This window comes from Chelonoidis abingdonii, chromosome 5 (assembly GCF_003597395.2).
Source record: "Chelonoidis abingdonii isolate Lonesome George chromosome 5, CheloAbing_2.0, whole genome shotgun sequence".
In the NCBI taxonomy this organism is placed as follows: domain Eukaryota; kingdom Metazoa; phylum Chordata; order Testudines; family Testudinidae; genus Chelonoidis; species Chelonoidis abingdonii.
In genome coordinates this window covers 14,184,941-14,212,729 of record NC_133773.1, presented here as the reverse complement: position 1 = coordinate 14,212,729, position 27,789 = coordinate 14,184,941, and the positions used below count along the sequence as shown (strand labels likewise).

At 43.9% G+C, this 27,789-nt stretch overlaps 2 protein-coding genes across 2 annotated transcripts in view; both read right to left on the bottom strand.

Moving 5' to 3' along the window:
- Positions 1-21,349, bottom strand: part of SDAD1 (SDA1 domain containing 1) — a 32,995-nt gene extending 11,646 nt beyond the window's left edge. Inside the window, exons 1-14 of the mRNA XM_032768074.2 lie at positions 21,170-21,349; positions 18,456-18,560; positions 17,668-17,766; positions 17,048-17,158; positions 14,456-14,527; positions 14,260-14,360; positions 10,657-10,714; positions 9,549-9,623; positions 8,068-8,169; positions 7,155-7,224; positions 5,592-5,695; positions 3,627-3,684; positions 2,449-2,507; positions 553-629 (exon numbers count right to left, since the gene is read on the bottom strand). Of these exons, the coding sequence (XP_032623965.1) occupies positions 553-629; positions 2,449-2,507; positions 3,627-3,684; positions 5,592-5,695; positions 7,155-7,224; positions 8,068-8,169; positions 9,549-9,623; positions 10,657-10,714; positions 14,260-14,360; positions 14,456-14,527; positions 17,048-17,158; positions 17,668-17,766; positions 18,456-18,560; positions 21,170-21,259 (1,181 nt within the window). The 5' untranslated portion in view covers positions 21,260-21,349. The remainder of the gene's footprint in view (positions 1-552; positions 630-2,448; positions 2,508-3,626; positions 3,685-5,591; positions 5,696-7,154; positions 7,225-8,067; positions 8,170-9,548; positions 9,624-10,656; positions 10,715-14,259; positions 14,361-14,455; positions 14,528-17,047; positions 17,159-17,667; positions 17,767-18,455; positions 18,561-21,169) is intronic.
- Positions 21,350-23,735: 2,386 nt separating this feature from the next.
- Positions 23,736-27,162, bottom strand: LOC116817708 (C-X-C motif chemokine 10-like). Its single transcript, XM_032768090.2, has 4 exons — positions 27,102-27,162; positions 26,200-26,326; positions 25,509-25,598; positions 23,736-24,147 (listed from the first exon to the last, which is right to left on the bottom strand). The coding sequence occupies exons 1-4, from the start codon at positions 27,160-27,162 to the stop codon at positions 24,123-24,125; spliced, it is 303 nt and encodes a 100-aa protein (XP_032623981.1). The 3' UTR covers positions 23,736-24,122.
- Positions 27,163-27,789: the final 627 nt, after the last annotated feature.

Sequence of the window (27,789 nt, the reverse complement as noted above, 5' to 3'; positions counted from 1 at the left end):
ATTATTATATAATTAATATTATGCATCAGTCTATAGCATGGGTCTCAGCAAAATAAGCCAGTTTATACTCGGCACCGAAAGTGGGTTAGTGTTCTGCTGGCAACAGCTATGTTTAAATTTAATTGTTGCTAGCACAATTTCAGTCATTGTATAGACAGGGAATGAAGCCTTGACCATCATGTTATCTGTGCCCTGAAAAATCATGGCGTACATTAAGAGTTTACAGATAAATAGGATACACACAGAACCTTCCCAAAGATCTCGTTACCCAGGAAAGCAGGGATTCAGCTCCATCTGAGGAGAAGAGAATGGAGCATGCTGGTGCTAACCAATGACCTCTACGGCCAGTGACATAGCAGTGTTGGCAATTAAAAATAAATAGTTTACCGTACTCAAAGCACGCTGCACAAAAGGTCATTTTATTTCAATGGGGTTTTGTTTTTGCTTTTTAAAGAGACACACCAACCTATTTTCTATGAGTTGTACAGTGTTTTTAGGAACCCAGGCTCCCCATGGATCTCAGGCTGAGTTGTCATGAACTTTTGTACCTACCCTACAGTCATAACTTCCCCAGAATTCTTGTCAGTGACAAAGTTGTTGGCTATGGTCATTAATACTGACTGGATGATCTAAAAGGGAGAAAGTAAAGTAGAGCCAGATGAACATACATTCCTATTGTAGCTGAATTCATTCGCATACAATGCCATATTCACAAAGGGCAAACTCACTCAAAGCTTGAGACTTGGCCCTTTAAGAGGCTATTTTTAGAGACATCCTAATGGAGCATTTTTGCAATACAAATCCTACTACAGGCAGGAAATGTGAATACAGCACTGAACGTGGATTCAGCAGAGCTGGGTCTCCCCTTGGCCTGCCGAGTGACTTCGATCAAGTCACATCACTGCTCTGTGCCTTGATTTCCCTATCTGAAAAACGAGGATAATGCTACTGAACTCCTTTGTAAAGCCCTTTAAGATTTACTTCAATTAAAAATGCTGTATGAGAGCCAGTTTGTGACCCTAAGAGGATCCCAAGACTAGATGGCAAGGAGCTCTCTGGTTATGCAGTAAGACTCAGCTGGCCTGACCTGCTCAGTTCCATCCCCATCCGCTGTGGTCATACTTATCCAAAAGGTGGCATGTAATAAATCATTGCAAAACAACTAACTCACTGATCATTCACATTCTTGTGTGATGTATATACAGTTAATCTACAAAGAGTTATCCAGAAATGTGTGACTAAAATGTGTTTTAACCAGGCATGTCAGGGGAAGTTGGTAAATAGGTTTTTTGAGACAAAGGAAAGGGACCAGCCCCACAAGCCAGGTGTTGCTAGGGTCAGTGGGCTATTTACCAAATGGGAGATAGCAGGAAGATATTTGCTTTGTAAAAATTACAAGCAGAGGTGAATCCAGCCTGGTGTCTGTACCAGACAGCATGGAGTCTACACCCAGCAGGGGAAAGGAACTTAATCTTGGGGATACACTTCAGAAAAAACACATTTCAGAGGTTTACTGGACTATAAAGAGAGGGAGAGAACCCCTAAGTTATCCTTCACCTGAACAGTCGAAGAAACTGAGCAGTTTGGGCTCTGTGACTGATCCCTGGCTAAAAACCGGCCAGCCATGCAAAAAAGCAACTCTGGTGAGACTCTTACTTTAAACCAAAGACTCTAGTTTGTTAAGTTAGGTTTTAGTCTTAGAAGTGTATTTTTACTTGTGTTTCGTTTGTAATTCCTCCTTCTTGGCATCACTTACATGGAAGTTCTTTATTAATAAACTTCATCTTGTTTTATTACACAACAGCAGCCTAGTGTTTCAAACCGAAGAGGAAAATCCTCAGCCAAATGAGGCTGCGTACTGTCTCTGTAAAGGAGCAGCAAACTTAAGCAGGTTTTGAGAGAGGTACAGTGAGAGAGGCTGAGCATGAAGAGGTCTTCGAGGGGGAACCCAGGGCTGGAAGGGTTGTTGAGGTCTCCCTGCTAAGAGTAATTGGGCCGTGGAAGCGAGTGTGACCAGCACATTGTATGCATATTGGTGTCAGTGCAGTGAGCCACAACAGCATAGGCAGGTGCTGACTGAACCCTCCACTGGCCTGGGTGAACCCCAAAGAGTCATGGGTATTCATTATTAATTTTTTTATGGAACATAAACCATACAATAAGCACAAGTGTTCCCATTTTGAAAGATCAACGTGTGCTTTTCAACCCCACCTGACACCAAGAGGGTGTAATCTCAGAGGAACTGAGTGGACACCACTGAGAAATCACTCCTTGCATTACTTTTCCCCCTATGGAAACAATACCCAGCATCCAACAACACTTCCAGCCTGAGACTGGGCAGGTATTTTATCTCTCAGCATAGCTCTGTCAACACATTCAGCAGTTATATTTCCAATGTTCGCACACAGCCTACTTTTTAATATTAATGAGATTTGGAAGGATCCTGACCTCTGGAGGCACCAGCTGATGAGATGCTTGCGCAGCAAAAAGAAGGATCTTGGTCACTTCTGGAAGAGTAGAAAATATATAGAAAAAGGTTCGACAGTCAATGGACCGCCATTTCTGCTTTCAGTGGCTTATAAATATCTCCGTGCATCACAACTTCTAATTCTGGGTCCCATCTTGCGAGAAGCTCAGTACCCTGAACTTCCACAGAGAACATGAAGTAATTTGGGGCCTCGCAGAACCAGATCCTCCAGATCACTCTTTCTCACAATAAAACACTCAATCAGATACCACAAACTTTATCCCAGGCCCTCAGCTGGCCACCTCTTTTGAAGCACCGCATATGGAAGATAGAGCTCTTTGAAAAGTCTGCTCTAAGGCACTGGTTCTCAACCAGGAGTACATGTACCCCAGGGGTAGGCAGAGATCTTCCAAGAGGTGCATCAACTCATCTAGATATTTGCCTGGTTTTACAGTAGGCTCCATAAAAAGTGTTAGCAACGTCAGTACAAACTAAAACTGCATACAGACAATGACTTGTTTATACTGCTCTATGTATCATAAACTGAAATGTAAGTACAAGATCTATATTCCAATAGATTTATTTTATAGTTATATGGTAAAAAATAGAAAGTAAACCATTTTTCGGTAATATAAATACAAAAGCATCACAGCACACTATGTCTGATTTTGTAAGCAAGTAGTTTTTAAATGAGGCAAAACTTGGGGGTACTCAAGACAAATCCAAGTCCTGAAAGGGATACAAGTAATCTGGAAAGGTTGAGAGACACTGCTCTAGACTGAAATAGTATTGAAACGTTAATTATGGTGCGGCAAGAGAGACAAACTTTGCTAAACAATTACAGACAGCTTCTTGTAGCAGCTTGGTTTAACTCTCATAGCTCAGGGGATCCGTTCTAGTCTGTGTTTAAAGAATTCTAGCTCCCACTTTCAGAAGTACTAAGCACACCATTCCCATATCCCATAACAGCTGAGAGCAAAACTGTGTCTCTGCTCTTCACCCTCCTCCTTCCACATCCTCCGTATCTGACAAGGCAAACCTGATTGTCCACCTTTAATCCTACAGCACCACTGCTCGAGACCGACTGCACACAGGGCAATATGGGAATGCAAAACACAAAGGCAGGGAGAGGATACAGATTTTATAGATGGTTGCTTACCTCTCTGATGGGGCTGCATGAACCGCTGCACAAAGGGATAGAAGTTAAAGAGAAAGAGCTGTGGGGAGGAAAGTGGATACCGGATTAAGAACCCTGCCAGCATTTGCTCCCTTGTATCTGCCTATCTAGATGGAGGGCTGTGAAACCTTCATAGTAACTGTATGCAGACAATGGTACACACAGACTGCATTGGTGTTACTGGGCAACATGCTTGTAACAGAAAGTGGATTTTGATTTGTTTGCCTGCCTTGGACTAGGGGCGGGGTGGGTGGGGGGCGAAATACTGTGATAAGATGTTCAATATTTTCTTTAATAAAGTAAATACTGATCCCAATCCCAATCCAAATCCCATTAAAGTCAATGGAAGGAAGGGGTCCCATTGGCTTTGAAAGGCTTTGAATTGGGGCTGTCATTCAAGTGTCCCATGTTAAGTCTGCCGCTTTCTTGATCCCTAGAAAAACATCCCTCAGTCCAAAGCTGGAGGGACTCGCTGTCAGCACAAGCAGGTAACTGAGGAATGAGTGGGCACAGAGGCTAGTCTTCAAGAAGACTGTCAAAGGGGCACCTGTCATGGTATTCACTGCATGGCCATGTGCCCACTAGGCAATACACCCGAATCCATTGTACTTCAATATTGAACTTCTAGGGTTTCACATAGTGTCTGTTGAATTCCAATTTTCAAGCCACTCAATTTTTCTTCTGTCCCAGTCTAGAATGAAGAGACAGTCCTGCCAGAGCCAGACAGGACAGGCCCAGGCTGTGCAGGTTTCTCTCACATACTCAGTACCACCTGAGTTTGTCAACCCTCAGGACAGGCTGCAAGGCCCATCCTTTCTCCTAGGCCCACAGAGAGCTGGGAGAAAGGAAAAGTTGGAGAACCGTAGAAATTCTGTTTGTGGGGATTAATACAGTTCAGTTACAGTCAAGTTGCTGTTAGGTGGGGAACTGCCAGAGTCCATTCATGACTTAACCCTTACACATCCCAAAAGTATTGTAAGTAAAGACCAGGGAAACCGCTGGTGTGCTGGCACGATAGTAAGGAGTAGAAGCACAGGCAGGCACCGTTTCTGCGCTGGATAGATGAAGTGCCATCCCTCTCCCTTCTGCTTGTTGAGGATTGATAAGCATTGGAGCTGCATAAGGACTGTGGCTGTCTAAAGGATACCCTTTGTGTAAAGTAGTGTTATCTCCCCCTCTCTTCCTTTCCCAGCTACAAAAACGAGCTCAGGTCATTGATCCTTCCTCCCTTCCCTGTGAACTGCTGATTAAGGAAACCTGTAGCTGCAATTACTGCAAAGAAATGTATCTTCAAGATAAAAAATGTCTCAGAATATGTTTAATGCTGTAGATAATTATATTCAGTAAATACTAAATCACAGTTTTGCGGGTGTTGTAGTAAGTTAACTTAGATAACAGAGCATGATGTGATTAACTCAGGCCTTACTCGACAATTGGGTCGAGGGGAACAAGTACCACCATAAAGAAGCCTGTTTACTCAATCTGCCTCTGGGTCCTCCTGTTCAGTCTCTAACAAGTACTTTGAAGAGACTGACAAAAGCATTCAGATCCTAGGATGGATCATAAACCTCAGTGACTCCTGACCCATAAGTGCTGGAATCTGGGATGCTGGCAGTGAAGCAGCACCCCCTGGCTTGAAGTGGTTTCCATCATATGCAGGGTTTACAGTTTGGTTCTATGGCTCTCAGCATCCCCACTATACAAGTTGTTCTAGCACCCCTGTCCCGGCCTGCAAGGCCCTCTCAGGCCAGCTACTAGTGCCAGACGTAAGTCCATTAGGAAACAAAATGAACCCAAACTCATCTTCACTTACAAAGTCTCTTGTGGCGAAAGGCCAGAGCGTTAACCAACTGTGCCATCTTGATCACATTCAGACTCATTACTGATGGACAAGCCTATTTTGGACATGAGAGCCCAAAAACCCAGTGCAGTTAACATGATGTGTACCTCATGTATTCCAACTAGTCTAGAGATAAGATCCATGAGCATCATCTTCACTTCAAACCGTTCCTTGGACGTCTCTAGCTGCTTTAGGAGTTTCTCTGCAAAATCTGGAAGGAACATGGAGTGTCAGCAAGAAGTAATAGCACTGAGGGGTCGAGGATGTCAGAGCAGGATGTGTGTCAGCTTGACATCCCAAGAGACTTCGGAGAATAAAGCTGCCACAGATCATTAGATAATCAGTTATTAAGGCTCAGATAGCCTCACCCTGATGATACACAAGGTGAATTGGTTACTGAATTAGATCAGCAAGAAGAACAAAAAACGTGAATAAAGAAAAATTGCTCATAAAATTGGGAACAGGATAAACAAGCAAAAGGAAAATCAATGGATTTGTCACGGGGTGGCTTGCTCCTTTAAAGGCCAAGAGGCCTGGGGCTAGCCAGCCCTGTTCAATCAGCCCTGCTTGTGCCATACTTAGCTGCTTCCCTGCCTAAGGAGGCTGGACTCACTGGGATCAGGTGACATCCTGAAACACCTGGGCCTCAAAGGGTGGAGAAAACCCAATTTGCAGGAGGAACCACAGGAAGCAAAGCAGGGCTCCTGTGTAAGGCCCTGAAGTTGGGTCTAGAGGGACTCCAGAGAAGCAACCTAGGTGCAACCAAGGAGGCCCTGTATCATCCTGTGGGTGGGCTATTTAAACAGGAACAGGAAGCTGAGCAAGGCAGACAAGACTAGAAGCCATGCAGACTGCACTGGATGGAGCCTCTCTCAGTCCAGGACACCAGCCTGGCCAGTCTCAGAGACTTTGCTCTGCAGACTAAGTTTGGGAGCTCTGAACCAGAGTCTTGAGATCTATTAAAATCAACTTACTGATGCCCAACTGTGGAATTCAAGCAGGGTACACCAGGCTGCCAGGGGGTGCACGGGGATGGCACATGCTTTTTACACAGCTCCTCAGCTTTAGGGGTCAATATTTAAGCCAGTTAATATGCACTAAAAAGGAGGCTGAGTTGAGGCCTATCTGAAAAAAATTAAGTTCATGATGTCTAGAGTGAAAGAGTAATATTAGACAAAAACAGACTAGAAATAAGGGGCAAATTTTTAAATAACTAAGTGATTAATGGTAGTTAGTCATTAAAACTTTCTAGCATTTCCCTAGGTTTTTCCAGGAAGTCTTTAAAGCAAGGCTGGGTATCTATTTTAAAGAGAAGCTTAGCTCAGACAGCAGTTACAATCCAAAAGTTACCTGGTGAAGCTCCATGGCCAGCGTTATGCATGAAGTCAAGACCAGATGAGCATAACAGTGATCCCATCTAGCCTTAAAATCTCTGACCATTCCTCCTAACTTGCAAGGTACTGTGAGATTTAATCAACATTTGTGAAGAGCTTTGAGATCCGGTGACCCAGTGTGGTATTTAAACATTCCATTCCATTCCCACATTCAAACAGTGGAGCATAAGTGTCTCTCCCATTGCAGTTTTGTCGGAAAACTCAGTATTTGAGCTCAAACATGCATTAGAATTTCCAAGGCGCATGTATATTAATTGGCTTGGACACCATGCTTACCTTGGGGATCATGGATCAAATGAATAGCGGAGAAGTTAAACACCTCTGGCTTTTTCTTCTTCTTGTGTTTCTATAGGACAGCAAGAGACAAGGAGACACTTTTTCTTTTCCATGGAAGAGATGTTCTAAGCTAATTTCAGACATGAGTTCTGGAAAGCTCCCATTTCACATTACCAGCTTTAAGAGGCATGTTTTGATTTTAAATAGTAAAGTTCATCAGCACTTTCAATATTTCCTGAGTTACGTGTGGTTTTCAGCCACACGACTCCAGGCAAAGTCAATGCAAACTGTGTAACGAAAGCTCCACTCAAACTCTTGAAACATACCTCTAGCTATATAGATACTAGTTCCCCACCAGGCACTGGCCATGGGAAACAGCAGTTCAGAAAACACGCCACAGTCCTGCCCTGACTTACAGCGTACCCCACGCAAAAGGACTGAATGAGATGCAAATCACGGCAGAACCTGGCCCACAATCTAACCTAGCAAAGTCTCTTTTCAACACGCGTTCTTCCATGTGAACATGTGTACGTCAAGCTGGCTGCTGCCAGGGCAGCAAAGGGAGCTTTGCTTAGAAGACATGACAAAGGGTAGCTAGCTAAAAAGGGACAGATGAGAGCACAAAAATCCCGGTCTTGAATGGTCCCAGTGTATGAACCGATGAAGGAGAGAACCTGACGCAGATGACTGCGGTCTCAAAAAGGAAAATGAGAACAGCACGTCGTCTTTAGAAGTTTGATTAAATTGAGCACTGCATTGTTAGGGCTGACTGCTTTTAAAATCCTATTTAGCTTTACAAGTATTCAGTTTACGCTTGTTTCCCTTTCTACCAAGCCACTACTGGTAACTTTACACTTGGGTTCTGCTGCTAGTTCCATGGTGACTCCAAAATGTCCAACTGGGCTTCCCTTACCTTCAGAACCTTCATGGCTTTCTCCAGCTTCTTCTTGTGCTTGGTGGTTTTCTTTCCTGTTGCATATCTCACCATGAGGTCTCTGGCTGTGGGCCCTTCATCCTTCAGAAAGGAACAGCAGACATAGCATGACTCAAGGGAATGAGACTTCAAATAGGACAGTGCATCTGGTTGGCAGCAACAATTGTCAGGGTCACACACAAGGTTTTCAAAAATAGGAAACCAATTCATTCTATCTCCAAGTGTTTGCCATGTAACCAGCCTGACATGCATTTCAATACTTAAAACTTTGACTTCATAAAAGAGAACACATATACCAAGGTTTACGCCCAGGTAACAGCACATCAATAAAGCAATACAACAGATATGGGATTAGTCATTAGGCAACAGTAACATATTATTCAACAATACCCAATTCATGAGTAATGCTTTAAAAGGATCTCGATACAGATCACATAAAGTAGCTGGGGGTCGGGGGATGGTTAGGGTAACATACGTCAGTGAATTTGTTCAAAAGCATCTATGTAATTGTCTGACCCCCATCACTAATCTCTGTGCACTCCCCACATATCAGTAAATTTATTCTCACAACACCATCAGAGATAAAGAAGTGCTATTTTCCCCATTTTACAGATGAAGAACTGAGCCAGAGAGCGATTAGGTGACTTGCCCAAGGTCACATGCAAAGTCTATAGCAGAGCTTTAATTAAAAAAAACAACCCACAATCCTGGTCTCTCAAATCCCAGTCCAGTTCCTCAGTCACAAATCTACATGAAGCCTCTGCTAATTCTTTACCTTCTAAACCAGGGCCGGGCAAAATTTTGGCCTGAGGGCCACACTGGGTTTCCAAAATTGTGCCTCCCCAAACAGCCAGATGTGACCCGGCCCCTGCCCTCTTACAGTATAAGCTCTTCAGGGCATGGGCCACACCTGCTTTGTATCATCAGTGTGCAGTGCCTAGCATACTGAGGGCACTACTAGAACCAAATACATTCTCTCAGTCTGTAAGGGGGAAGAAAAAAAACCCTGTTTTTCCTACTAGCTCATTCTTATAATGTGGGTTATGACTTCCCATGCTACACGACCATCAGCCCAGGCACTACAAATGGGCCAGTGAATAAGTGGCCCTTAATGATTTTGAAAACCAACGGGACCATTTTCCTGATCTTCCCCTCAACGTACAGGCATATTTCCCATTAACAATAACAGCACATGTCCTGAGGAGACCGAATCCCTCAAACTGAGGGGCAAACTAACAAACAATCCCATCTATTCTTTCTGGCTGGCATGGAAGAAAGCCCACAGGTGTGTCGGGGAGACACATAAACAAATGGGTGTAGGTGGCTGGCATCCCAGATGGAGGAGAGAGGACAATGCAAGAAGAGACATGGGCAGATAAATAAGACACATAATACCTACTGCAGCTACATTTTGCAGAGTTTGAGAAAGTGACAGCAAGAGAATTAGACTCCGGACTAACCTCAGATTCTGAATCACTCTCTCTTTTCTCATCTTCGTCTTTCCCAAGGAAGAATTTCAAACCAGCAACTAGTATCTGAAAAACGTGGACATTTGGGAGGACCGGGAAAGGAAGGGAAGAATTAGTTTACAAGATGCAAAAGTCCCCATGTTAGGTCACCAGTTGCTTATAACAGGCGATATGAAATGGCATAAAACAGACAGGCTGACTGAAAACACTAGACGTGCAAAAAAAACCAAAACACTCAGTCTTTGTTGCTTGTCTTGCAACAGTGAAGCAAATACTCAAAGAGTAGCAGGACTTTCACAATGGCCCACGTGAACCTGCACTATTGCATGAGGGCCGCTTTACTAGCACAGGTATATCAGCAAAGCACCCCAGTGTGGATGGATCTTATTACTGGCCACACTGCTCAGCAGTATAGTTTATTCTACCAGCCCTAAATAAGACAAGCTGTGCCAGCACAATGGCACCAAAGCCAGGGGCTGTGGCCAGCAGAGTTATGTCAGCGAAGGACGTGAAAAGATGTGATCCTCGACTGACACGACTGTAGCGTAGACACGACCTATTGTGCAACGTCTGGTTTCTTCAGTTCCTAATACAATTTTGGTTTTATTGCGCTGAGCAATAAGGCCATTCATGGTAACTTTGGCAGCAGCTCGAGATGCTAGGCTTGTGAAACTGAGCATACGGTGGTTTTAAGAACTAGAGTACGGGCCTTTATCATATAACGAACCAACCCATGGCATCCTAGGCATTTCTAAAACCACCACCACCACCACAGCATCCAGATACAGGCAGCTGGGATACTAGTTATTTTCACTGTTGGAGCTGAGAAACCACAACAGTGCCGATTAACATGAGGCAATGCTCCTGAAAGTCACTTTTGGCTAGCACTGCCCAGCATAAGTGGGTATGGAATCTCACATCAGCCAGCAATAGCTGGGCTACTAACGTCCATTCCCGAGGGGTTCATAACTCTGAGGTTCTTCGGTATAGAAAGGAAGTTGCATATGCGCGTGCGCGCACACACACACACACATATATATACACATCAAAAACAGCAGAAGCAAAATATATTGGCATTTCAGATAGGTTTCCACCTCACCTTTGTGACTTTGGAAAAGCAGGCTGTTGTGATAACATTTACTGTTTTGGCATCATTCCTGGAATAAGCAAAACATTAATATACTTTCACCAAGAAGTTTGCTGATTTTGAAAAACAAGACATCATGGTAGATTTAATGCAAAGTAGAGTCACTGGAAACAAACCCCACAGTACTAGCTGCTTTCATCATACCATCAGTGATTTCAAATGCAAACCAAGAGATGATGTTTCTACATGCCATTTGTTGTCATTTTTCCTACACAAAAATGATCGGGTCTAGCTAGATAAAGCATATATGCTTCTGGGTAAGTTCACACTTGAGAAGAACACACAATTTCACTTTGACAACAAAGATGAACCAATAAAAGCAATGGCAGGCCCCACAGTAAAACATACTTCAAGTGATAAGAAATTGCCTGTTAAAATAAATGCAGAGAAATTTGGCTCTCATTACAAAAGCTACAAGAAACGTTTGAAACAAACTCTAGGAGAGGTTTATAAATATTGTAGATCCTGAACCGAATTTGAGCTGAGTCTCAAATACCTATAAAGCTATTTAGCAATACTACAAAAGCTCTGTCCTTAAAAGGGGAAGGTATGATATAGGTAATCTCATCATACCATTCCCTCCAATGGCACATGGCCCATTTGCAACTGCTGGTAGGAAATATCCCCAATTGCTGGAGATGGGGCACTACATGGCCCTCTCTGAGTTACTACACAGAATTCTTTCCCTGGTATCTGGCTGGTGGGTCTTGCCCACATGCTATGGGTCTAACTGACCACCAAGTGGGGAATCAGGAAGGAATTTTCCCCTGGGTCAGACTGGCAGAGACCCTGGATGTTTTTCGCCTTCCTCTGCAGCTTGGGGCCTGGGTCACATGCTGGGATGAACTGGAGCAAATGGTGCATTCTCTATAACTTGAAGTCTTAAATCGTAATTTTAAGACTTCGGTAATTCAGCCAGAGGTCATGGGTCTATTACAGGAGTGGGTGGGTGAGGTTCGGTGGCCATGTCAGACTAGATGATCATGATGGCCCATTCTGGCCTTAAAGCCCATGAGTCTATAAGTAAGATGGCCATCTATATATTCTAAGTGTTCCCAGCGTTTACTCTATGGTAATATTTCTTTCCCTCCATTATACCAGAGGCATTATTACGCTGCCGTTCTAGAGCTGGCAGACACATTGCGGCAGCGCATGACTTATCTGCCTGCCTGCCCAGGGGATTCATGGCATATCCCAGATCAAAACGTGAACAAAGCTCGTGAAGCCCAAACATGCTCTGCCAACTTGCCTAACGCCCCAGCTATTCTCTCTCCTTTCTATAAAAGGCAGTCCTGCTGCACAGTTGCGCTGAACTGCTGAAGTCCCTAGGAACTCTGCCTGGAATAAAGAACCAAGGACGGTGCAAATCACCCCTGCAGAACATTGGGGAGATCCCAATGAGGCAGAAAATGCTTAAAAGGAGCAGTATTTCTTATCTGTACTTTCATTTCCATGGAAGGACCAGGAGGTTAAAAGGGGGGTACAAGTTAGGTGACAACTCCCCGCCCCCCCACAACGACACACACTTAGGGATAATTAGAACCTAAAACAATAGGCAAATGAAGATTCACCCTTGCTATTCCTCACGGTGACATCTGCTGAGAGCAGCAGCACCAGAACTAAGGCAGCAGTGAAAACAATAAACATCTGTGCACCTCCATTAATACTCAAAGTTCTGTTCTTCTTCTAATACATCACCATCTTGGGGCTTACCCAGCCCCCTGTTTATTCAAAACAGCGCTTGCTTTTACTCCGAAAACCAACTCACTCCTCAAAACATGAATGCACCAAGCAGGCAGCATCAATGTACAGACTTCTTGTCTAATACTAGACATGCAAATCCTATTTCTTCTCTTGAAGTACCCCTACACTTCCAGTAGCATGTAGAAAACAGCCAGCGCCCTCTCGGCTAGCACGGGTGTACATAGCAATGTCGCTGGGGAGGCACCGCTTAGGCAAGTAGAGTACAAAACACACCAGAAACTTCGGGAAATACCCTACACATCTCTTGATGTAACTATGGGGTGCCTCCCAAGTCTACACTGATATTTTTAGCAGTGTAGTGTCCCGCTATCTCCTCACTACCAGCGCCTTTCCTCACTGCATGGAGCTACATGCACTATACACACTGCCGCAAGCGTACACAAGGGCTTGGACATCAGCCACAGTTGGATTTCACGACTTATTATACAGCAGAATTATATTCAAGATTTAATGCATCAACAGAAAGGCTCAAGAAAGCATGTATATGTACAGGTTTTGCTTGATGGTTTGAAGTATACTTGTTTATTGTTCTTAAAAGGAAAACATCTAAAATTCTTCCTGCACACCTTCTTCTGCAAAGTCTGTCAGTCATTTCTGCCCTTCTAGATTGTGTTCTACAAAAACACAGTACAACCACACTACAAATGGATTGCCCCAGGGTGCACTGATTTAAAATCAAAGCGATTTTAATCACATATTTTAATCACGACTGAGATCAGGAAGCAGAAAACCTTGATTTAAATCATCAATTTTAAACTTGTTTTGCATTTGTACCTTTTAGTTATTTTCCAAAAGAAAGACTCATTCTTATTGGTTGGAAACCATTAAAACATATTGATTTGCAACAAAATATACCCTTTACACCACACTTGATGCTTCTTTTTTCTAACCAGGAAGATGCATTACACCTCTATACACATTTATTTAAGCAATTATATTGCTTAAATACATGTATTCAGATTCTAAATTTTTACATTTTCTGTTATGTTAGAAAGCAACAAATAACATTTCTTATTTATTAGATTGCTTTTTGCTTGTGATTTGTGTTAAGATCTATTTAGATGGAAATTCAAAATCAATTAAAATGCACAAAACTGTTCTAAAATGTTTTTCGTTCATTAAAGATATCTTAAATATGCTGGATACAAAAGGAAAAAAAATTATCAGAAAGCTCATCAAAACATGTTTTGCATTTAAAACTAACTGACTTATTCAACTAAAAAAGTATTATCTATACTTAGTGAACTGAATTGATTGCCACCATGTCTTTCAAGATTTTAGAACTAGCAGATCTCATCCTCTCCAACTTCATTTTTATTCATAGATTGGAAGAGGAAAACAAGCTTTTCTGCTTTTTCAACTCCCAATTTGTTTCTTAACTTTGAATACTTATTGACCTGAACTAGCTGAATAAACTGAAATGAAGAAAATCTTCTCCCAGTACCTGTAATAGAGGCTACTGCTGTCAAAAGCTGGGTTAGCCCTTCAACAAACTCTGGTTCCAGGTGCTTAGCCAGTGACTTCCATCAGTGCAGTGGTCTCACTTTCTTTAAAATTAGGCAGCAAAGATGTACTTCTTAATATTATTTTTTAGTGTTTAATTTAAATGATTGTAATAGATTACAATATGTTTAGGCCTTAACAAAGGTTGTCAATTTCCAATAGGCTTATTTTTAAAAATAAACATTCATTTAATTTAAATAAAAAAGTATTTTTTTAAAATCATCAATTTTTATCCATCTTGCGTAGCCCCCAAATAATCAAGAACCAGTTCTGTGCACTCAAACTCACCAAATATTTCTTCTATATAGTTCAATCATCACATCCAGAGATATCTTGGCTGCAGTAGGGTTGCTGTCTCTTAACATAGTATACATGAAGTTCTGCAGTGTCTTAAAAAGAAGAAATTCGGAAAATGATCCATGAGTTTGAAAAAGTTTTTATAATAAAAAGCATTCATAGTAAACCTGGAAGCCAGCATACTTACTGTATTCACTTTATTGTTCTTGTGTTTAGCATTTAAATTCTTGATGTCTGTCACAATGTGAGTATATAAAGTCTGTAAACAAAGTGACATGTACAGTAAAGTGAAGTATTTACACTTTGCAGCCTACAAAGTTCATTCCCTAAAGCCCATTTGTACTATCATGCAAGGAGAGCACCAGTCACTGTGGCAAAGATGTTTTTTCCAAAGCCACAGTTGGGAGAGGAAAAAAAGTCATTGGCCCCAATCCTGCAAGAAGATTTATTCACATGCTTAACTTCACACACTGCAAATGGTCCTACTGGCTTCAATAGGGCTACTCACAGAACACAGAGGGCTCGTCTACAAGTGTGGAATAAAGTAGGGTGTGACTTTAAAGAACAATAGCTATGCTGCATTAATTCCCTGTGTGGACATTCCGATTCTGCACTGAGTGACTTTTTGCACTTTAGCTTAATTCACTTCCAAAGTGAAATAACTGTTTGGTGAACAGTGAGTGGGTGTCAAGTTGGGTTATGAATTTATAGTGCACTAGCCTGCCACACACTATCACTGCAGACCCTGCTACCATACCCTACAAGTTCCACAGTGCACTTTTATCTAGTCCGGTTTCAAAGCAGAGCAGGTCAATGTGCATTAGAGAACTTTTCATGTGTGGTTGCAGGGTCCACACGGACAGTCAGTGCACAGCACACTAATGCAATGTAGATTTACATCCTAGCTTGCTGCAAACTATTCATCTAGACAACCCCTAAGTTAAACCGCAAAAGGAGAAGAAGAGCGTTCACATGGGGAGTTAATGCGGAATACCTATTTGGCACGATTTTCTTATGTAGACAAGACCAGTCTTTGCAGAATAGAGACCACAGAGAATTGAACAACATCAAATATAGCTGTAATTAAAAAAAAAAAAAATCTTGTATTGCTGACATTTCTTTTGCAAATTCAGCTAAGTTTTGATTCCAGTCAATTTCATTTTCAGGTAGTGATAAATCTTTCTGCAACAAAGAAGGCATTTAAATGTTTATGGCCAGCAGCACTTTTCATTTACAAGTTTCCCTAACGAACTCAGGAGTTCCTGTTTGGGTACTGTACCTACAACAGAAAAGTCCTCAGTGAATAGGACTGTCTATCCCGTAACTTTAGGAATAAACTCCTGAATTCTATTCCAGAAATTAGTATCATGTAGGGATGTAGAACAAATTCTAACTTATGCCTAGACAATTATCCACAGTATCTCCAATTCAGATCAGATATGCTGATTTTTAAATCAATGTAATTGTGTTTATTCCTAGTACACCTATGACACACTGTAACCCACGTTCACCACTTTTATATGGTTATGTTCTACTTTGTACAAAATACTCCTTGTGAGATCTCATTTGAAAACTCAATCTGCTGACTATAATGATCCTGGTGAAATGTGTGCAACACTGCATGTAAAATTATGATTGTTACTGAAACATGTTGTAGTTCTGGATAACGTCCACAAACCAATTTCTCAGAGACAAAGACACCCTAGCATTCCAGCAAAGTGCTAAAGAGTCATTACCAGCTTAATCGGACATTCTCCAGAAGGCCAGGGGATGGGAGATGGGGAGCTGCAAACAAGAAATTTACAATTCTCGCGAAGGACAGTTGGGCACCTACATATACAATGGAACTGCCTGTCCCTATGATCCAGCAAGGATTTTTCCAGCACAAAGGGCTAGGGTGTAAGAAGGGAAGGAGGGGGAATGTCCCTAGCCACCTCTCTGCTCATAAGAGCAACGACTCTACTCATTACCCCTTGTTGGAATGACGAACTATCTATGAAATTGTACTGTCCAGTGGGCTACTGAGCAGTATAAGACGCACATTTCTGAGGAGCAAGGCTGGAGCTGCAGGATACGTGGGTGCCTCTCTGTATGTAATACATGGATGGCTGGGCATGGCAGTCACGTACTCAGCGGGGAGTGACTTTGCATGCTAGTGGCTGAGAGCGATGAGCCTGGAGGGGCTGCTGTTCACCAGCAAAGCAGGGTAAAAGACATCCCAGGTTGGAGTACTAAGAGGACACAGCAGTCCACTGGGTCAGATCGCACCCTGGGGAATGTCACAACACCATCATCAGAATAGTATTTCCACTAAATCTTAAATGAGTGGCACATGAGCCCACACAAGGAGTTACAGCTGCTCAGGCCCCATGAAGTCAATGACACCAGCAAATACTCAGAACTTCTAGGAACCAAGCCCGTAACTCTCAATGAACTGCCAACCCGCCCCGCTCTTTTGGAGGCCGGGTGACACACTATTTTATCTCACATTTCAGGTTTCTAAAGCTGGCCCTTTCGCACTCATTGTATTTATCCCTGAGTGTTCATCTCCATAATATTTGGTCACAGGCACATCAAGCTGCTAAACGCCCAAATACCCTAAAATCTTCGCTAGTGGAACCAACAGAACTACAATAAGGTTATATATTCAGCTACTGGGGAGAGCAAACAGGCTGTCTGGTGCTGCTGAATTACTTGTGCTTCCTTCTCATAAGAGAGGGAAAAACACGGCCAAGAGGCTCACCAAGGACATAAAACCAATTCTTATTTTGCAGCTTACTTTTCGTAGAAGTTTATCATGGCAGCGCAAGAGTTCAAAGAAGAGTTCCAGCAAACTTGTAGGGTTTATGAGATTCTTGTTTCTTAATAAGATCAGAGCTTTGCAAAATGTCTGCAACAAAGAAGCAGTGACCAGAATCACAATTTGAAAATAACTAAGAGAGCATTTATTATTCATCTACACACACAGACACACACACACAAAGTCAGGCTCAAATCCCGCTTAGACTTTTACACTTGCTTCATTTTTCACACAAGTAGTTCCAGCAAAGTCAACAAGACTGTTCACAGTACATTAAGCATGTGTATCAGTCTTTGAAGGATCTGGACAAAGATGTGCTACTGGAGCCCAGTGTTGCTAACTGTGTGGTGGTCTTCATAACCAGAGTACCACTTCTCTACCAACAGGACCACTCTGGCCTTGATTTTTGGATACCCAATTTGAGACATCTTGAAGGAGTCCAATTTTCAGAAAGCTGGGCACTGAAAAACTGAGGCACACAAAATTAATAGTCACTTAGGACAATGTAAGCCCCTGCTTATACTGTAAAATAAATTTCTGTACAGAATTCTCTTAAAGACCTTATCGATATATATCAGTGCTTTAAATGTCAGACTTACCATTCGAAGATCTGCATCCAAAACAGTGTGGTTGTAAGAAAGCAGTTCTTTCAACTGCTGTGGAAAATCAACAAGATGTTCTGGATAGCAGTGCCCAACCTGTTTAACAAAATAATCTTTATTGAAATCCCTACAATAAACTCTAACAGTGTAACAATGGTATACTTGCCTGAGAGTATCTGATTCTGTAAAAAAATACCCCTTAACCAAATATACATTAAATGATGATTAACTTTTTCAGATTTTGTTGATGTGCAATATATCTTTGAATGCTGAAGTTTCTATCATTAACTACCTACATAAAAGCTCATTTCTGTATTAAAGGATTAAGAGTGCTGTAAAATCTGTATGTTCAATGCATTTAAAGATGATCTGCAACACCCATTCCAAAAATAAGATAATTATAAGTAAGAAATTCCATTTGGCATCACTACGATGTTCCAGAATCATTCTGAAACAACACACCTATTAAAAATTTTGCAGATGCAATGTAGTCTGTCAAATAGGACTCAACTGGGTTATTGTTTGTTTGTTTTTTAAGCAAACAGTTCAGTTTTTTAAATGTTTCATTTTTACCATTTTATACCGTAATCCACAGAAAGCAACACTGGAGAACAGAAATTAAAAAAAATATATTACTACAATCTTCTTGTCAGTTATTTATCACCTGCTCCTAGCTATACTGGCAATCTGTATATACCTTACACTTATTTCATTGGAGGGAAAAGGTTTGCAAGTCACCTTTAATAGTTCTACGTGTGTTTTTCCCTAGAATTACAGAATTTTACCTGTGCCATGAAGATCACTAATTCAGCCAGCTCCTTACTGGGCTTATCGGGCTGGAGTTTGAAAATCTCCACATTGGACTGGTAGTGACGATACTGCTGGAGAAACTGAAACACAAATATGGTATTTCACTCTTAGTTGTCATTACTGGATAAGATAGCTTCTCAGTATCAAGGGATCTAAGGCCCCCATTCTGCTCCACCTGAAAACTGCAGCAAAACTCTCTGTGACTTCAGTGGTACAGGATCAGGCCCTTAGAAACCCATTCATGTCAGAAAATCCCCCTCGAAATGGCACTCTTTTTAGCGCACGCGTAACATGCCTCAGGTGGCATGTGACCAGAATTCATCATCGACAACAGTGTGCTGGTTGGATCATTAGCTTTTCTAGCTTGGGCAGGGTACTGAAGGGGAGTGTGATGTGAATGCTGCTCCATGCCCCCTGAAATAGCACTGAGTCCCTTTAAATATATTTTCCCTGTGACATTCAAGCCAAGCAGCTTTTGATGATACATCTCAAGTGTGTCAGTGATGTGACTAACAGCTAATCCACGTGAGACGGGTGTATGTCCCTTATTAGGGTGAGATATTAATATTTACAGTGGGGCACAGTGGCACCAATCAAAGTTAGGTTATCGTTGTGCTAGAAACTGAAAGGACCACCGGGCCCTGACCTTGCAAAGATTTTATGCACTGGGAGTAATCAAGCACATGCTTAAGTTTTGCAGGACTGGGGAGCAGCCGAGCGTAGTCCCTGTCCAGAAGAGTTTGCATCAGAAGCTGGTAATGCACAAATAGCTGCAGTGCAGGTCTAATGCATGCACATTGCCTACAGGCAAGAGAGAGACCAGTGTTCCATAATGCCACTTTAAACCATCATTGCGGTGTGGAGAATTCCTGAGGTTTAAAATTCTGGTTTCAACTCAACCTCTAACCACAGGGGAGGTAGGTCTGGATACCTTCCTCGCTGTCCTATTGACCATATGTACATTGGGAGAACGGCTGTGTTTAACATCAAGGATCAAACAGAATAGCTCCCTCGCCCCAAAGCTAATGTTCAACATCATTGTTCCACTGGCATAGACATTATCTTGGACCACGCATATGCCAGCGGGCTAACCGTTTTTAACACTGATCTGTGTGAAATGAAACATATTTACAATTTCTCTTCTTTGTGCATCTGACAACACTTAGAGCTTATTTACCACTTAAGTCGATGTAACATATGTCACTCAGGGGTGTGAAAAAACCATGCCCCTGAGTAACACAAATGACATGGACCTAAATGCTGTCCCCACCAGCACTAAGTCGGCAGGAGATGCTCTCCTGATGACAACACAGCTTTTGTCTCTTCTGGAGGTGGAGTAATTATGCCAACGGGAGGGCACTCTCCTATCAGCGTAGTGCATCTTCACCCAACGCACGATGTAGCAGGATAGTGCAGATTCACCCTAAGCGTCTTACCAGTCTTGATCTCTCCCTTATCATTGGTCAGTTTCAGATGTCTGGGTGGAACTTTCAGCAGCAAGAGGGGAGTTTTTATTTTTAAAAAGAAATAGGCACTTGTAGGACTACAAGAACTGGTAAGGGAACCCAGGGCTGGCATAAAGTTACTTCTAGCTTTTTTAAGAAGCTAAAATGATGGCAAGCTGGCAGTTTAAGGGCTTGCCAAATGCTTGTACGACAACTCTGAATAAGGTGCAATAGCTGTTCTTTAATACTTCCAGGAGTACACAACCCCGAAGGCAACTTTTAAAGTCTCTCTTAAGCACTGATCTACACACAAAAGTTGTACCACATTAACTATACTGGCACAGACTTTGCAGCAGAACTGCCTGTCACCCCTCCACCGCTATGGAGGCAATTATACTAGTATGGCAGCGCTTCATAATGGCATAGCTATTCCCCTACAGGAAGACAAATAAACCACACCAACATAAGGCACTTTTATACAGGTATAACTAAATCGGTAAAAATATCACCCCTAACTAAAACAGTTAAATTGCTGCCAAAAAAGGTGTCTAGCCAGGGCTAAGGCCCTGGTTCAGCTTGATGTTTTAGCACATGCCTAATTTGAAGCCTGTAAAGTCACACTGAGTTCAAGAGGTCCAGGCCCATGTGAGAAAGAGAATGAGGCAGAATGTTGCCTTATACCCCACCATCTCTGGAAAAGGCAGCTGTATCTTAACGGGGGAAAGGTGCGGTTTTACATCAAAACACCTAACTCCGCCTAGCGCCGACAAGGCACCTCCAAGCAGCCAGCCGAGCTGAGAAGCACAGTGCTTCGTCGCCACTAGAATTTCATTCCCATCATCGTCCAACTAGTTATGATCAGGTAAACACGCCCTTTGTGAGCAAGGGCATACAGCCCTTTGGGGGCAGGGGGGCTGCGCTGTGGGCATGACACTGACTGGGGGTCACTCTGATTACCTTCCCAGGACCCGAAGAGGAGCTCTGTGACGCTCGCCAGCCTGCACCTTCCACCAGCAGAAGCTGGTCCATTAAGAGATCTTACCTGCCCCGCCCTGTCCCTCTCTGGCACCCACGGGCCACAACAAGCGGTGTCACTGCCCTTCGGGCCTCCCAAGGGAAAGAGACCTCTCCATGCTGCGGACTCTGCTTTGCGCACTAAGAAGGAGGGCTGGGGCCCAGGGGCAGCCTGGGGGCTGTGCCTGGAGCGGACTCCCCCCGGCGGAGGGGGGGTCTCGATCTCTCACCTCCTCGGTATAAGCCGGCGGGTCCCGCTTGATCAGGTTCTGCAGCTGGGGCAGGTTACTGGGCAGCTTGTTGTTGTTGCGGCCAGACATGGCTGCTGGAGCCCGGCCGCTACCGCCTACGAGAGGCTCTGCTCTTCCCGGACCAACCACGTGGGCTACCCCTGGGCGCCGCCATCTTGAGTTCCGGCGCTAGGGAAGCCGCAGAGGGGCAAACTTCTTACAAAAGCAACCGCACGTGCGTTGCTCCGAGTCTGGCCTGCTAGGAGCTGCCTGCGCCCCCTACAGGCAGAGAGCGCAGGGGCCCAGGAGGCCAGCGCTAGAGATGGGGCTCGTTGGGGCAGGCACAGTGATAGGTGCAGAATGCTTCATTACAGTGTTCCTGGTTAATAGGAATTCGTTGTGTTAAAGGGAAGGAGCTGTCCCTGGCCCACGGAGAGAGGATTCCAGCTGGGACCGGTAGGCTCAGTTCCCCTAAGGTGTTGGACACACGCCTAGTTCCCGCTGGAATCAGTAGGAATTAGGTACCTACATACTCTGGAGGGTCTGCGCCCCTGTGCTGCTCTTCTGGGACCAGCTTCTTTCTGTCACAGACCAGGGAAACATGTCTCAGCCCCTTCGCGCTGCCACAGCAAGGCAAAGAGCCGCCATGTAAACGGGAATTAGGCCCAGAGCTTCTTCAGGGAGGTGCCCTTCAGTGTGGCACTAGCTTTCCCGCCCCACTTTGCCAAAGACCAAATGTGTTGACTTGACCTTCAGGACAAGCTGAAATGCTTATCTATTCTTCCAGGGTTTTCTTTGGGGCAACACGGAAAGGTAAGTAGATGAGTGGGGATCGGATGCAGTTCTGGTGTTAGAGGTGTAGGAGGAGGACTTGATAAAGTGCTGTGGGTTGGATATTGATCTACCAACACTGAGCTCTCTATACATGTATTTTTATCAAATTAATATGGTAGGATATTAGCATTAATTCTCAGATGGAGTTAGTCAACTGTAAACAGAGATGAAAGTAAGCCAGCATGGCCTGGTACAGAGTACCGGTAAAAAAAGTTGCAGCAGTATACCGGCAAATAAGTGGAGCATTCAGTACTGGCTTACTTTCATCTTTTTTGGCTGCATAAAAAACAGTTTAAACTCAGAGCTAATAAAAGCTTGGGAAGGGAAAACTGACAGTCACATTTGTTTCTCTCCTCCCTCCTCCTCCAGCCAGGCTGCTAACACGGCTAGACTCTGCGTTCCCCCGATGCACTCAGCAGGGGCTCCCCTCTAGCTTGTAACTAGGTTCCGCTCCAGGGGTTTTGCCGCCCCAAGCAGCAAAAAAAAAAAAGGCCACTATCGAGATCTGCGGCAATTCAGCGAGAGGCCCTTCGCTCCAACCGGGAGCGAGGGACCCTCCGCCGAATTGCCACCGAATAGCTGGACGTGCTGCCCCTCTCCGGAGTGGCCGCCCCAAGCACCTGCTTGCTAAGCTGATGCCTGGAGCCAGCCCTGCTTGTAGCAGGGGGACTGGCTGAGGCAGAAGCCTCCCCAGGATGCCTGCTGCCTGCATAAGAACAGTTTGAATTTAACTGTTCACTCCGCAGTTCAGACAGAGGATTAGGGGCCATTTCTGGCATCCTTGTTAATTACACTCACAGTTGTTGGGGGTGGGGGTGAGACCAAGGTGGGGGCAGAATACAATAGGCATTTGGCTGCACAGCTTAAATCCAGAGCTAATAAAAGCCAGTGGAAGGGGAAAAGTCACTGTCACATCCATTTCTCTCCTCCCTCCTCCAGCCCCAACAACTGTGAGTGAAATTAACAAGGATGCCAGAAGTGGCCCCTAATTCCGCAGGTTGAACCAGGGAGTGAAAAGGTGAGTTTAAACTGTTCCTATGCAGGCAGCAGGCATTTTGGGGAGGCTTCTCCTTCACCCAGTCCCCCTGATCCCTGCTACAAGCTAGAGGGGAGCTGCTCCAGCCCCTGCTGAGTGCAGAAGTCGGGGGAACATGGAGCCAAGCTGTGTCAGCAGCCTGGCTGGAGGAGGAGGGAGGACATTGTATGACAGTGAGTTTTCACTTTTTGTGGCTTATTCCACTCACTCACTCACTCATGCCCGTCACCCCAATCGGGGTATGGGCCACCAACCACAGATCTCCAGAGTCCTCTATCCTGGGCTTATTCCACTACGAAAGTTTTATTACAGACAGTACTGGTAGTAGTAATCGCTTTATTTTCTATAGTGAAGTCATGCAATGGGAGGTATGAGGTATGTAGGAGAGGTGGGTTGCTTGCCTTTGGACTGTATCAGTAAGAAATTTAACTTACTTTCACCCTGGCCCCACCCCTTTCAGGGCAAGGGGCAGAATGGGCCCCCGTACCGGTAAGAGTTGTATTTTTACTTTCACCCCTGACTGTAAATATACCTAGCACTATGAATGAAATTTCAGCTGATGAATGATACGATAGTACAAACTACAAGGCAACTGTTACAGTTTTCAGTGTCTTTTATTCAATTTAACTGGTTTGTCCTTAAAAGGAGAAGTCTAACACAAGGAATATGTGTGAATATTCTATTACCGTCATTTGTTATATTACATTTCATAATGATCAGATGCATTTAGTCTATAAATGTTTATACATCAGTTAAACACAGAGTGTGGTTTGCTTTAGATTATAAGCCTTCTTCAATTTATTTATGAAGCTTACAGACAAATGTTTTACATACCCTACAACGACAATCATATGTGATATTATATACATTAACATGGTACATGTATATCTAAGAATTACATTAATTTCAAACCTGGTAGAAAAAATAACTTGGAATTCTTCATATGTGTTACCTGAGAATATTTTTATCTCTGAGTTATGATTGTAATATAATAACCCATCCACATGACTCAAACAGGGAGCCTGAAGTGCTCAAATCCTAAAATATCATTAGTCTGTTGAAGTGATCTTTATCTCTTCTCCTTTACCGGTGAGTGCTTTGTGAAGACCTGTCAAAATAAAACACAGTGGGAACTTTATCCTTTCATTAGAATTTTTCTTTCGGGATTACACATACAGAAGGGCTTGATTTTCCGCACACTAGTTCTACGCTGTGCCACTCCATTGGACTTACTCTGATTTACACCAGTTCAAGTCACATCAGTATCAGGGCTGGTGCAACCATTTAGGCGAACTAGGCAGTAGCCTAGGGCACTGGCATTTGGGGGGCGCCATTTTCTTCGGCAGTGGCTGGATCTTCGGCCGCCCTGGTCGCCGTCAGCATTTAGGCGGACGGAGGTGGGGCAGGGGAGCACAGGGAGGGCCGCCTGCAGCAAATAAAGTGGGGGGTGTCATGCAGGGGAACTCCCCACCCCAGCTCACCCCTGCCCCACCTCCTCCCCGAGCACACCATCGCTGCTTCACTTCTCCTGCCTCCCAGTCTTGCGGTGCCTAAGCTGACTGGCGCTGCAAGCCTGGAAGGTGGGGGAAGTGAAGCGGCCGCAGCGTGCTCAGGGTGCTCGTGTGCAGAGCAGGGGTGAGCTGGGGCAGAGGGGTGCCTCAGGGCGGAGGGTGGGGAGCTGCTGCAAGGCGGGGTGCCACAGAGAGGAGGGGGGAAGCTGCTGTGGGGGGACACCTCAGGCCAGGGGCGCGGGGGAGCTGCCGCAGGGGGAGGTGCCTTAGGGCAGCGGGGGAGGGCTCAAGGTGGAAGTTTCGCCTAGGGCGCGAAACATCCTTGCACCGGCCCTGATCAGTATCCGGACCATCAAGTACTTGGTAGAACAGCAGGTTAAATTTAAAGGACCAGATTCTGTCACTGTGAAGATGATTGGCACCTTATGCTGTGAATAGTCCCGTTGCTTTCTATCGGATTACTTGTGGAGTAAGGTGTTACTCGGTGAGGGTAAATGTGGCACAGTTGGTCCTAAAGGATTGTGTGATTTCTCAGTAGGCATCATGGATGGCCTTTCTTCCCAGCTTTTGAAGCCCACCCATGGGTGAAGAGCCCCAAAATTCAGCACAACTAAGTGTAATACTGAGTCTGAGACACACAGGTTATTTAAAAGAGCTTGGTTTTTCCTTTGAAACTATGCAGTGCATTTGACCTGCTCTTCTGCGTGAAGCAGGGGGTATTGCTGCAATGGGGAGTTCTGTATACCCCAGATAGCTTATACTGTCTCCCAAGAAATCTGCCATTTTCTGGGGTTGCAATGAAGGTTTCTGAGCACGCTGTGAGCAGTGGTTTAGCCACAGTCTGTGAGACTGCAGAGACCATTGATTGAGCCCAAAATTCGATCTCAAGAATGTATAAGAATGAAGTGAGCTCTTAAGCCCATGAGAGTTTTTCCCTGCAGATGGATGGGAAACCTACCTTTTCCTGATGAGGGCTGTCACCATCTTCTGAACCCATTTGGAATTAGAGTTCAAGCATCTTTGCTCTCCAGTGGGCTTCATTGTCGCATTGAAATGAACAAAGCAAAACAGAATTCATTTCCATACAATGGAAAGGTCACCATTGTCATTGTCATCTGGGATCAGAGTCTGAATAGCAGGAGTCCGGCTCTTGGTGAGCTGAGTGATACGCTACATTGTCGCCATGAGCTGGGAACGAATATAAAATCAAAAGACCTCAAATCAGCTAAAGCATTTGAATGATCTACCTAATGTATTTCTATGCACCCAGCAAGTGGGATCTAGGTTCTCATCTAACCTCAGGGCCTGATTCCCTACAACCTGTGTAGTCATTGACTCCTGTGCAGAAAATGCTCCTCTTCACATCTGGGGTCAATGACTAAACAAGGCAACAAGCCCTGGAGAATCCCACTCTCAAGGCTAGTCCAGTTGGTGTATTTCCGTGGGAGTCTATGAAGCTGTGTTGGTCATATCAGCTGATGATCTGGGCCTTAGTCTCTAGCCTCATTGCACTTTGCTTTGCTTGTAATATGGAGATGGACATCAGAACCTGGGGTTACATTAAAGGGGGGAGGAATCCCCATATTTCCTGCCATTGCAACAACAGCCCCACTGAGTGGTGATAGCTGAGTGATTAAGTCATTACTCACATGATCTCAACATGGTCACAGGAAGAGCTCTTGGGAATCACTTCTATTTTTCCTAAGGCTTTTCGCTGAATGAAATCAGAACCTTTCCCTGTGCAGATGCAACGTCCTTTTCCATAGGTCAACTGCCCTAAAAGAAATGGGCCCAGGAGAGAGAGATATTAGAACGATATTAGATACCTGAGATGTCTTCAATAAAATATATGTAAGTTGAAAGAGGAGAGGTTGAAAACACTCCATTTCAACCTCAGAGCTGCAGAGTAATTTGTCCTGCAGTGTTTCCATGAGCATATTTACATTAGGAAAATGTCACAAAATGTGCTACACTCTTTTGCCTTGATCTCTGTTTGTTTTGAAGTCAGAGGGCCTGATTCTGCTCTCACACGAGTCAATGGAAAACAGGAGTCACCCTGGTGTAAAAGAGATGGGAGTGAATGAGCAGTTGGAACTAAAATCATCGTTGCTCACAAAGTGTCTGGTCCAACACCCATTGAAAGCAGTAGGGAAGTTCTCACTGACTTCACTGTGCTTTGGATCAGGGCCAAAATGTCTTCTTCTGGTGATTAAAACAAGACAAAATATGATAGACTGAGGCTGATTTCACACCCTTACAAACTAGGGTTCAGTCTGGGCACAAATCGAAGCCTGCTAAAAATTCTCATATTCATTTCCCTGCTAAATACAAGCTAATCAGTCCGAGTCCTGTGTGGACAACACACACCTTCTAGACACAAGCAGAGAGGACAGATGTTTGCGCACGGCAGTAGAACACTAACCCTGAACTGAGATCACTTTTTTCCCACAAAAGTAATTTCCAAGCATTTATTCTACACAGCTTTCCAGTGACTCACTCCTCTGGCTTTCTCACTGCATTACACGTCTTTTGTGATATTGCTGCCTCTTACCTTGAATTTCAGCTGCAATCAGGAGCAGTGAACAAAGGACGACAGCCCAGGTTCCCTTCATGGTGATGAGAGTGTATTATTCTTGGATGTCTGGGAGAGATTGAGGCGTGTCTCAGAGAAAGTGTTTCCCAGTGTACATTTATACACTAAGCCTTTTCCCTCCTTCATGCTGTTTGGTCTTGATTATTGCCATCACAGCTAAAACAACCAGAGATTATTTAATCTGTGTGGGGAAGTCCCATTGGGTGACAGAATTCTTTTGCTTTGCCAGCTGTTCCCTTTTAATTGAAAATCCTGATTTCTCATAAGGAAACAAACTAGTGAATCCTAGGAAGTGATTGACACACACCTGTATGTGTGCAGGGAGCCTTTTTGCTCCCCTAGGCAAAAATTACACCAGGGTAATTCCTGAAGTGAAAACCACAAATAAACATTGTGTGGGGTGAGGAGTCAGAGGAAGGGAGTCAAATTTTCTCAGCTCCTGTCCCTCCATTAAGGGTGCCCTGTTTTCTCATATCTCCTAGGAATCTGCTCGGAAACATGGACCAAAGTGTTCACTACAAATTCTATGCAAGTGTGAAGGCCATACTAATAGAAAACAAGTGCAGTATTTCTGTTAATATTTAAAAGCCCCAAAGCTGAGTCAACTCACATTTAGGATTAAGGCACTGGGGTTGAAATAATCTGA

Bases quoted from the DNA above. Each gene is read 5' to 3' on its own strand.
- LOC116817708 (XM_032768090.2), bottom strand. From the start codon at position 27,162: ATGAAGGGAACCTGGGCTGTCGTCCTTTGTTCACTGCTCCTGATTGCA. The intron at 25,599-26,199 runs GTGAGTAATGAC...TGTTCATTTCAA, and splicing joins TGTGACCATGTTGAGATCAT to TGCGACAATGAAGCCCACTG. The intron at 24,148-25,508 runs GTAGGTTTCCCA...TTATTTTGACAG, and splicing joins ACAGCCCTCATCAGGAAAAG to GTCTTCACAAAGCACTCACC.